Genomic DNA, 12,137 nt, shown 5'->3' on the forward strand with positions numbered 1-12,137 from the left:
AAAACTTAGCTTTAGGAAAGTTAAAAAGCAAGAGACATTTTGAACATGTAAAGAAATGCAAAACTACAAGAAAAAGAAAAGTACGTTTTTAAATTATGTTAAACAAGTGTTAATTACCAGCTTGGGTAAAAGTTCTGCCCAAAATGCGCACAACATGCATGCAGACAGAAACACATAAAAACACAAACATACACACACAAAGAGATTTTGCTCACATTTATGTCTATATCTCAGACAAGCTCTGGAGATTGAGCATAGGCAATTACTTAGGCTGAAATCAGTATAGTAAAAATCAGAATAGGCCCCTTTGTGTCTACCATTTATTTATGTCTCATTTCAAGTCAGGCTGTATGTTTTAGATGGGTTTAGATTTCAAATAGAAACACACAGTTTCTGCCTCTTAGCTGTATGAGATGATGTGGGATAATTTGGGATCCTAGAACTTCACTAATGCCAAAGGATATCATGTAGGCTACATCCATTAGAGGAAATGGCAAGTAAAACCATAAGTAAGATATTATGAAGTCAAGAGAATTTTAACTTAACAAAAAGAACAAAGGTAACAGAAAGGAAAGCAGAACACAGGAGAATCAGGATAGCTGCAAGAAAGGGAGAGGAACGTGCTCCTGCCAGGAAATACTGGATACCAAATCTTCAGTATTAAAGGGGAATTGTGGACATTATGGACAAACGAAGTAACTTGCACTTTCATTTCAACTGAGTTTCATAATCTGGAAACTTATCCATTCATAGCAAAATAAGTGCTGGAAAACAGGTTTCATTCCCATTAACATCTGTCTTTCTGCTTCCTTTCTCTTAAGAAAGCTTATCCTTTCAATTAATTAGCAGGCAATATCCAAAAGGACTAGCTTTTGGAAGAAATTTCCTGGTCTTTTTTTCTCAAGATAAATAATTATCAGAGACCTTCCAAGATCAGGAGTTGATATCCTTCACTATAAAATTGTATGTCTGTCAGTTTATTCTTGATGATTCAGAAGTGTGGAAAAAAGAGTAGAAAGGAAGCTATTATGGACAGCAAGTGAGGCTCCCCAGAACCTTAATTCTACAGAAACAAAAGGGTTGAAAACATCCACTGTCATATGAATGCTAAGGAAATATCCAACTATCACATACTATAAAACATGGCACCTGTAAATTGCTCTAGAAAACGAAAATGTGGAGAAATATTTTTCTTTCCTTAGATTGGACTGCATTGAATTTTGATGAAAAACTAGATATAAATAGGCAGAAGATACAATTATGTAATCATATAATAAATAATATAGTAATAATAAACCATAAATAACATAGAATTATATATAAATTAGGCACATCACTATAATGTAAGAAAAATCATTATTGGCTTGACATAATTTTGTAAGATCTAACCAATTCATTGCCATTTTGAAAGTCTGGAGATCATTTCCTGTATTGGTATAGGATCAATACCACTTCAATTTATATAACTGTATAGTTAAACAAGAGTTTACCTTTGTGGGGGAGGGACACTGGGAGACCACGATCTAGTCCGTCCTATACTATCTCCACGGTGAGGGGACCCTGATCGAGAACAATGATTAGATGACATTACTTGTTCTGGCACTGATAATGTTGAACTTTGAAGATCTCTCCCATTATGTCGATAATCTAAAAAGAAATGCAAATATTCAGTGAATCTGAAGTTGCACTTTTCAATTTCCTGCCATACCTGTAGTAGTGAGAAACTCAATAAAAGATGGGATTTGATCAACAGTGTTATCATGTGTTCTTGGGTTTTATTATGAAACATACATATGTAAAGTTGACTCCTGTTGCTGTGATTTATTTAAGTACAATTATGGCTCCTATAGTCACTAAAAATTAATACCATGCACCAAATTGGGGACTTACCATTTATGGTTAATATGATGTATTAAAAATAAAACAAATTAAACTGATTGTTCCTTAGAATAACAAAGCTGATTATTGCATTTTTAATTAAAATTGTATTGCAACTGTTTTGTACAATGTATTTCAAATAGAAATGTCCATAATTAAAAATTAATCCAAAATTTAGTTCAAATATTTGGGACAGGAAGCTACTATGTAGTTTAATAAAGAGACTGGGCTCAAGAAAGATTTGTATCTCAGAAACAATTAAAGTAACAGTGACTCAATGACATCAGATTTCACTCACAATTCTGAACTAAAAAACATGATTCCTTCACAAATAGCAAGCATCCTGGCTTAATCTTGATAAACCTTAATAGAAGGCATAAATGGTCTAAGCAAAAGCCTCCAAGTTACACTGGCCTAAAAGGCTAACACATGGATATTTTACACAGGCTTTTAATAAAAACCTTTTTTAAAAGCTGGATGTATTAAAAGTGATTGTCTTCATCTAATCGAAAAACCTGAATTGACTGTCCCAGGGTGCAATACTCTCTGTGAAAAAAAGATGCCAGATATACAGCAATTTCAAATAAATTTCCCCCAAATTTTGTGAGGATGAAATTAAAACATAATGATAAGAAATTGAAGATTTGCAATTGTTAACCTGATTATAATGCTTAGCAGGAATAGGTCTTCAGAGAATTCCTGGTGGCTGTGACAACTGATATAACTGATTTCTTTGTTTTGAAGACAGTAACCAAGTAAAGAATAGTTAGAGAGATCCACCTGGCACTGGAAAAATTCTTGCTCATGAAACTGTTAGGCTTTTCCCATGAGAATCTTCCAAGAGTATAATAATCTTCTGCTCATGATTTTTCTTATTTTTCTTCCTGGAAAATGTTCACTAAGGACCTAAACAAAACCTTATTAATTCATTCCACTTTATGGTTCCAAGTATGTTCAATACTTTCAACTGAGTATTCATATTTACTGTATGGCCTCACAACCAAAGATATATATAAACAATCCTAATTCATAAATAACTTCTTCCTCCTATGTTTAGGAGTAAACTGCTTTGTGTGTATCTGGTATGCGTACATAAAGTGAAAAAAAAATCCACATCATCATTACATCACACTAATATAATGATGTTGAGGATCACATAGTCTCTCCTCACTACACAGCAGTCAAACCATGTTATGTGAATCTTCAGCTGAGAGTCAGTAATGAAATACAGACTTTTATCCTATATACAAAGTACATTTATTAGCATAAGCACTGACAAAACATGTAAGGGCCAGAGCAACATAATTCTGAAATCATCAAGGTGAGACAGGGGAAATTTCATCTGTGTTTGAAACAGGGTGTTACTCACTCACTAGTGAAGTGTAGGAGATAAATAAATAAATTTTTTGCAAGTCCGTCTGGAAATCATTATATTCTGGAATTCTCCAATTCTTTAACCAGAGGTAAAAGAGCTAAAGTAACAGTAGTGGGGAGCCCACCCTGCAGCAGACTCCTGGCAGGACCTGTGGACCTGTGAAGAGAGAAGCCCACACACTGGAGCAGGTTTGCTGGCAGGACTTGTGACCCACACTGGAACAGTTTGTTCCCGAAGATCTGCACCCCATGGGAGGTGGAGCAGTTTGTGAAGAACCCAATGAACTGACATTGGAGAAGTTCAAGAAGGACTGTCTCCCATGAGAGAGACCTCACTCTGGAGAAGGGCAATAGAGTGAATGGTTCTCCCCCTGAGGAGGAAGGAGTGGCAGAGACAATGTGTGATGAACTGACTGCAACCCTCATTCCCATCTCCCTGCATAGCTGAGAGGGAGGAGGTAGAGAACCAAGAGTGGAGTTGAGACGAGAGACAAGGAAGGGGTGGGGGAAAAGTGTTTCAAAACTTGGGGGGGCGGGGGATATTTTATCATTATCCTACTCTGATTTTATTGGTAATAAAATACTTTCTCTGAGTTGTCTGTTTTGCCTGTGACAGTAACTGTTGATTGATCTCTCCCTGTCCTTATCTCAACCCACAAGTCTTCAGTGATACTTCCTCTCCCGTGTCCAGCTCATGAGGGAAGCGATGGAGCAGCTTTGGCGTCCACTTGGCATCTAGCCAGGGTCAATCCACCACACATAAATGAGTAGCAAATTATTATCAATTTCTAGGTATTGAAATAAAAAATATGATTTGCAATACAAGAACACAGAGAGAAATATTTTCTTGTTATCCTAATAATGCATAACTATTGATACAAAAAAGACAGAGATGGTTCTCTGTATTTTGCATACACAGGGAGAATTTGTTGCATTTGGAGATGGAAAACAATAGAGTAGTAATATGAAGAAACAGGTAAATCCTTTGAAAAAATTCAGCAGTTTATATAATATTATGTATGTACAGTCATTGAAGTATGAGGGGAACGAGCAATACCATAAGGTATTCTAGATGACTAAACATTCTGAGGGGCAAGGTAATCAATTAAGAAAACACAAACAAAAACCTTCTTTGTCTAAAAAATTCCTAGAAGTGAGAACAAGTAAATCACAATTATTGAATTATTTAAATCTGCACATAGAAACAGACTAATTACTTTGGAACAAAAAGCCTCTTCCAGCTCTAATTTGTTATTTTAGTTGACCACTTGCACAGTATTGTTGCAATAAATCAAAATATATCATTATATAATTAATTGTCAAGTCTAATCCTGATCGAATAAGTGCTTTACATTAATTTGGAAGTAGACATGCAGTGCTTTCTGGTAACTAACACTGGTACTGCTTCCTTATGACAACAACAAAGGCAAAAAAAAAATCAGCATTCCTAGAAATTTTGCTACATTTTGCTACATTTTTGCTACATTATTTGAACAAAACTAGATGTGTTTAGCTGTGATCAAAGAAATAGACTAATACTGTCTAATAATATTGTTGCCAGAAAATAAACTTTGACATTTGTAATTAATTTACTTAAACCAAAAATTATTATATTTATAAACTCCTCTTTTGCCAACAGGTCACACATTGAAAAGCAGATGTTTCAGTAAGGCAACCCACTAGCATGAGATAATTTCAAAACTGTCCTTCAGTTTTGTAGAGTTAATGTAGCTCTGATTGAACTGTTTGTACTGTAGGTATGATTTAACTTGCCATTTCAAAATATTGCATATCTAGGAGATAAGGTTAGAGAAAGTAGGTAAAAACATTCTCTTCTGAAAAGAAATTATAGACAGTAGAAACAGGTCATAAGCACAGACTGACCAATGAGTTGCTATTGAGCAAAGCAGATACTTATTTATAGCAGTAGTAAAAATAGGACAAACATTATCCTGCTTGCAGCTATAAATATTGAGTCATCACCATAGAATCAAAGGCTCTATAACTATGGCAAGCCTCTTAAATCAACATAGAGAGTACACAGAACCTGATAATCAGTGTAGAGATAATCAGTGATAAACAACTGTGAGCTGCAGATACCTAAAAGACAGACACATGACAAAGATAACTGCAATGCCACCACCTTCTTCTTTCATGGGAAGGTTTCATTAAAAACTGATACCCATGAAAAGAGGGATTTTACAAGGCACACTAAATACAGCTTCTTCAGACCTTAAGTTTTAGTTTTATCTGATTTAAGAGAGACTATTAATATACTTGACTTAAAGTATTAATCCACACAGTATAGCTGTACTGTGCTAATATTATGCTATGCAGGGTACATATTCAATAAATACTGATATTAATGAATTGTTAATAAATTATGAATCTTTCAGGAACAAAATTGCAGAAAATCACAAACTTCCAAATATTAGGTTCACATCCTCAGCACTAAAATAGCCCTAAAAAGAATTAATTTAAGTGTACTAATGAAGATTTTAATTTAGATGCCTTGCTGCTTGATTTACTTGAAAGAAAGTCTTTGTATGAAAATTGTTCTAGAAAGGCAGTACTAGAATGGCTGTTCATCACAGGCGACATCATGGACTTGTTTCTGACGCTGATGCTAAGTGGCATTTTCTCCACTTTAACGTCTGTACTTGATTGAGGCGTCAAGCTTTCAGATATTTAACTTTCTAACACTCACAGTGGTTGCACTTAGAACAAGCACTAATTAAAAACAATTATATAATCAAATTGCCAGAAATGCTTAACATACCAAGATTTCACACATGGGCACTTTGGAGGGAGTTCAGTTCTTTTATACAAATGTGCTCAGCTTCTGTGGTGATTTGAACATCTAAATGAAGAATTTGGATGTCCTCTAAAAAAACTGCTGACAGTCACTGATCAAATAAATTGAATTAATAATATTTGAATACTGTATAAGTTGCAGAAACATTATGCATTGCTTTGGGGAATAATTTTGTATCAAAATATTACTCTACAAATATGGGAAGAAGGAATGTACAGTGAAAGGAATCGGTAAACATGGCAGTGGGAACAGCTGGTTACTTGCTGCATAGCAACTCATTTCCTCACAGGTATATTTAGCTCTACAGCACTAACTGTATTTATGGGCCCATTACACTTGAGACAATTCTTTTCTTATGGGAGAGCATTACCACACAGTAATAAACTACAGCTTGCTGAGTTTTCAGTGCTGTTCCTATACCCATCATGACATGAAAAGCTTGGGGAAAAACCCAAACCACCACAGGTAGTATTAAGATGTTTCTTCTTAGTTAAGCACTCATCCATGTATATTTTCATCTGTCCAACAAGTCCCCCAAATTAGCCTCCTCTTCACACTGTTGATTGGAATTTATCAGTCTTTTCTTGTACATTTCCTTTTTAGAAGTGCTCTTCACCACAATTGTAACCCACCCCAACAAATCTTTCCCTTATGTGAGAAGTATTCACTAAGAGCATCTCTGATAGGAATGCAACTTCATTGCAATTTTCACTGCCTATTAATGCCTTTGTCACTCCATAGATATTAGGACTATGGTAGAACATAAACTAACACACCAAGCTCATATTTGCTTAACTTTCCTCGAAGAGAATGCGACTGGTAATTATTAATAATCTGAAAATAAAACTTGAATCAAATTCCATCTTTACTTTCAAAGTGGAGTGATACAGCTTATATTTTAAAAAGTTTTGACTAGTTTTGACTAGTTTAAAGAAAAGCATTGAGAGAATTTCATTGTTTAAAGAGAAAGATGATTTGTCAGCTGAGGAAATGATACGGAAGAATATTTTTTTTCTTTAAACAATAAAAATATTACATTCAAAATTTAAATAAGAGAACAAACGTACAAATGGAAAGTATACATTAAGAAATGAAAGTAAAAATTCAAGGAAAAACTTGAAAAATTATAATCATGTGTGAAGAACTTTAGGCATAAAGTTTTAATTAATATATACATCATTTGTTTAAAAGAAAGGAAAGTGGTTAAAGATCCATTGATCTAGGGGGTCAGCATAATGATTATTTTAACATGGGTTGAATTTCACTTTCAGTTTGGGAGGGGGATTTTTGTGATACACAGACTGACATTTTTAACTCAAGGGAGAGCCAGATAGAACACATTTTAGACCAGGGCATTTGGTATGAGCACACAATAAAATAAAAAGCTTGTCAGTGTTAATGTCTGAAGTTACTGGGCTTTTGGGTCACTACAGACTCCCATTTAGGGCTAGCTGTTGATCTACAATGAAATCCGTGTTTTAGTAGGGATAGAAGTAATCCACTCTATGTGCTAATGCTGTAAGATGTCTTTCAATAGGCAGTTGATTTCAATCTGTAACCAAAGTGTGTTTTCTGCATCTGCTTTGAGAAGCAATCATCCACAGGATTCAGGTATAAAAATTCAGCCCACGTTATCAGCAAATTGAGAAAAAGACATTTCCTCTGCAGCGAAGGCTGCAACATGACAGTGAAATAATTCTTTTGAACAAAGGATTCCTCAGGTGTTCTGAGAAGTGAAGCAAAAATGGATAATTGCTTTTTGTTCTTCTTCAAACACAGAAATATTTTTGTAAGTCCAATGATATTTTCTGTACTGATTGTTACTATTTTTTCCTAATTTACTTATCTCTAACTATCCTCTGAATAAATATCTACTTTGTATTCTTATTTGCTCCTGAAACATACTGCTATCTTCTGCATAATGATAAAAACTAATCACTATAAATGTTTTTCTTCTCAAGGCTAGAGACTGCATTCTCTTACTTGGAAAAGCTCTTCTCTATAGAGGTTTGTAATGCAGTCTATGCAGAATTCACTGCCTTACATACTTCCACGATTCATCTGTTGAAACACATCTCAGATCACAAGTGTTTCATAATACATTATAATGGATATAATATATTGATGCAGAACTGAATTTTAAACATTAATATCCTGCTTAATATTTTAGTGTTACAAAAATAATAGGTGAGAATTTTATGATTAAATGGTCATGACAATACATGTCTCTGTTCATAAAGTCAGACTCAGTAGGCTGCTTGTACTCCCTAGGTTACACATATACTATAAAGTATCTGTAATGAAAACTATTTAGGAATTACAGTCCATATTCACTGAATTTTTTAACTGTAATGTCTGCTCAACTTTGGACACTAGAAAGAAAAAAAAAAAAGCCAACCTGCCTTTCACGGAGTTGTATTTATTGTTATAATATAAATGATGTTTTGTAAACTTTTCTGACATTTAAAAAAACCAATATAAAAATACTGTATTGCTTTTATCAAAAAGCACATAAGAGCACTCTAAAGGGCATGTGTAGATGCTGATGTACTCCCACACAGAACTACTGGTGACAGACAACTTTGAGGGCCAAGGTATATTTTTCAGGACAGCAAAATAAAGGCTTTAAATTGTTTGAGGGCTATGTATAACCATTCTAAAGAAAAAAACAGAACAGCTAATGCTGCTTATTCCACTGTCCTGGTAAGATGCCAGCAAAGATAAAATATAATAGAGACTCTATTCTAGTGTTTCCCAAGATGAATGTATATTATATTTGAAGAGAGCTATTTTAGAATCTCATAAAAAAATGCTTTTTAAATATGTAATATGTGACAATTGCTGTTGGAGAAAACATATGTAGCCAGAAAAAAGAAATTGAATTTTTTCAATCTGTTTATCGCTATTTTCTTAAAAGCCTTCCCTGCTGACAGAAGCAACAGACTGACATTTATTTAGATTTGTCCAAGCAGACTAAGATCCAAGCCACAAGAAGTGATAGGTTTTGTGAATAATTTTTCCAAGAGACCATAAAATCACAGAATGGTTTGAGTTGGAAGGGAACATCTAGTCAACCGTTATTAATAAAACTAAATGGAAGAGGAGCAAAAAGATAATTTTTATTGTTCTTAAAGATTTCTGGAGTTCAGCTCTCAGGTGTGATACTAGGAATATGCATTAATTTTATGGAAAGAATCACTGAGAGTACTTGAAAGATGTTGGCAAGCTTACTACATGTAATACACTATTTACATAGCAGACAGAAGAAGAGCAAAGTGTCATGTTAAATAAAACTTGAAAATACAAAATGAAAGAACTGGGGTAAGTAAGAAAGAAAGAAAACAAACAGAGACAAATGGTTTCATGCAAGGAGCACATATATTTAAACCAAGATTGTGATGAGTCTACAAACGAATAGAGGAACTTTAAATGATAGAGGGAATGATAAGGAGAATGGATGATAAGACAAGACAAGACTAAACCAGAAGACTTACAAACACAGTGACAGCAGCACAAAAAAAATAAGGCAATAAATTAATATTTCAAAACCTAAAAACCATCAAATTTTCCTACCCACACAGGCAGGCTGAAATAAAATGCAACTAAGGTGTAAAATTGTTCAGCAAAAATTCAATAGCTTACAGATCCTAAAAAACTAAACGTATGTCAGAAACCCAGGTAAGGGAAGTAAACTCATTCATTGAACTGTAAAGACCATAATTATACAAGTTGTCAAAAGGTAAGTTTATTGAATCAAAATTGTAAATCTAGGTGTTTCATAAGAATCCTGTTGATGTTCAAGCACCTGGTAAAAAATTTCTGGAAAACCTGGTACCTTTTTCCAGGGCAGGAAAAAAATGTCACTTTCAAAACGATGCTACACTGGGCACTTTAGAAATATATCCATCAAATCCAGTTCTTTCTTACCTTTATTTTTAAGCTCCAAAGTTAGATTGATACATGTTTAATTTAACTGACCCACAGTAACAAGAAAGCCCCTATTTTTGGGAGGACAGGCAATTTGAATGCCTTAGAGACTACTAATTACAGAAAGAAAGCTCACTGAAGACTGAAAGTACAGAAAATAGGAACAAAGGACTTCTGAGAATGACTGCCTCTTTGCTTCCAGTACTTCACACCACTCTGGCTACATATCCTTCTTGTGTTCTGACTGTAGTAAAGCAAACAGGGGAGTGGGAATATAAAAATGCTGTACGTTTTCCTAAATAGCTTTCTAATTAAGGTAATAATCTGAAAACTGAGCCTGTTACTGTTTGAAGATTGTTTCAAGGAAAACAGAAACTTTAATGGTTTTGCAGCCCTAGTGTTCTTTTCCTATCTGCTACAACTGCTGGAAGCCTAGCACAAATATGACTTGCTCTGTTTATAGCATGAAGTCTGTAAAATTTTCTGTCAGTTTATAAAAAGGGCTATTTTATAAAACTTACATGCTGTTTATTTAAAAAAAAAAGAAAAAGTTATCTCCTTAAACCAGCAAGTGCAAGACCCATGGCATGGAATAGTAACATACCAGGGTCAAAAATTAAGCAAAGTCTATGAGATAACCATGAAATAGCTGGAAATAAAAGGATGGCTATGTAGACAAAACAGAAACACATCTGAGCTCAGACTGTTAACAGGTTTTTGAAACAGAACTAGGCAAACATGTATAATTAGATAGTTCACTAAATGTTTGGATTTATCAATACTTGGCTTCACACCATCTGGCAATATCCAGGACTGCCTATCTCACCTCTTTTTTTTCCCCCCTCTATTTCCAAGCTGAGCTGTATTCCTCTCATTCCTCTTTCCTATACACCTTTCCTTAGCCTTCAGCAGAATGTACTATACCCCATACACTGATGGGTGGCTGTGTGGCAGGAACATGCTTTGATCGACCTGAGCAGATCACAGTCTTACAGCTGCTGTGCAGACCAGACAGATTATATGCTCAGCCTCTACTGAGTAAGGCCCAAACCCCACTATGTAACATTTGAGCTGGGCCTGACCCAAGAGACCCAGAAACTGTCTAGTACAGGATACTCTCTGTGTGTTAAAAATCTCGGAACTGCAGCAGGATAACAGAATATACACTGAGACCTGTAGCCCACTCTGTGCTGATACCAGTAGCCCTCAGTACTGGTTAAGGGTGGCATGGCTGCCTCCTTTCGAATGGATACTGGGAAAAATGTCTTCCTGAAAGAGCTGTCAAGCAGTGGAACAGGCTGCCCAGGGAAGGGGTAGAGTCACCATTCCTGCAGGTATTTAAAAGATGTGGCTGTGGGACTCAGGGACAAGGTTTAGTGGTGGACTTTGCAGCTCTAGCAGTTGGACTTGATCAAACCTAAAAAAAAATCCTTGCTTCTATAATCTTAAATATGTTCTCTGTTTTAGTCATCAAAAGCATATGGTTATGATTTTATTGTTTTCAGCTATGACTATTTTTTATCTAGTATTATCTTTTCTCTTGGAAGACGAGGAAACATAGTCTTTGACATGACAACTTCTATCTCAAGTAGTCTCAATGCCAGTACTTAGTGAAACAGATTATCTGCTAAGATATCTCCTGTCCTGCCTTAAACATTCATGTTTCAGACCTTTGGCAGTGTTATTATTCCATCATGAAATTTTACAGAATATATCAACCACAGATGTCTATCAAACAAAATGAAATGAAGACTTCTTGATATTTAATAAAAACACTACCTTTATGCTATTTGTATCATTTTATAAAAGCAACAAGGACATTCACACACTGAATTTTTTTCCCCCAATAGTAATTTTTGAGGTTAGATATGCATTATGCATAATATTTATTTTGTGTCTCTTAGAAAAATATACACTTAAGTTCCACTTATTTTTCACCAGAAAAACATTGTAAAATACATAACAAATTATAAGTAAGAAATATTTCTACTGAACATAGACAAGTAAATGTAAACATTAGTACCTGAAACAACACCAATTCCATCATCACAGTCATAATCAGAGACTTCACTGTCACTGATCCTTTTGGATCCTGGAAAAAAAAAAAAAGACATGTATCATTTTTCTTCCTGTAAGTTAAAAC

General features: G+C 34.7%; 1 protein-coding gene across 22 annotated transcripts in view; it reads right to left on the reverse strand.

Moving 5' to 3' along the window:
* Positions 1-12,137, reverse strand: part of RIMS2 (regulating synaptic membrane exocytosis 2) — a 393,792-nt gene that overhangs the window by 164,886 nt on the left and 216,769 nt on the right. For all 22 annotated transcript variants that reach the window (XM_017730312.1, XM_017730317.1, XM_017730311.1 and 19 more), the window contains 2 exons: positions 12,018-12,086; positions 1,491-1,647 (listed from right to left, as the gene is read on the reverse strand). In XM_017730312.1, coding sequence (XP_017585801.1) covers positions 1,491-1,647; positions 12,018-12,086 — 226 coding nt within the window. The remainder of the gene's footprint in view (positions 1-1,490; positions 1,648-12,017; positions 12,087-12,137) is intronic.

This window comes from Corvus brachyrhynchos, unplaced genomic scaffold, assembly GCF_000691975.1.
Source record: "Corvus brachyrhynchos isolate BGI_N302 unplaced genomic scaffold, ASM69197v1 scaffold302, whole genome shotgun sequence".
In the NCBI taxonomy this organism is placed as follows: Eukaryota; Metazoa; Chordata; class Aves; order Passeriformes; family Corvidae; genus Corvus; species Corvus brachyrhynchos.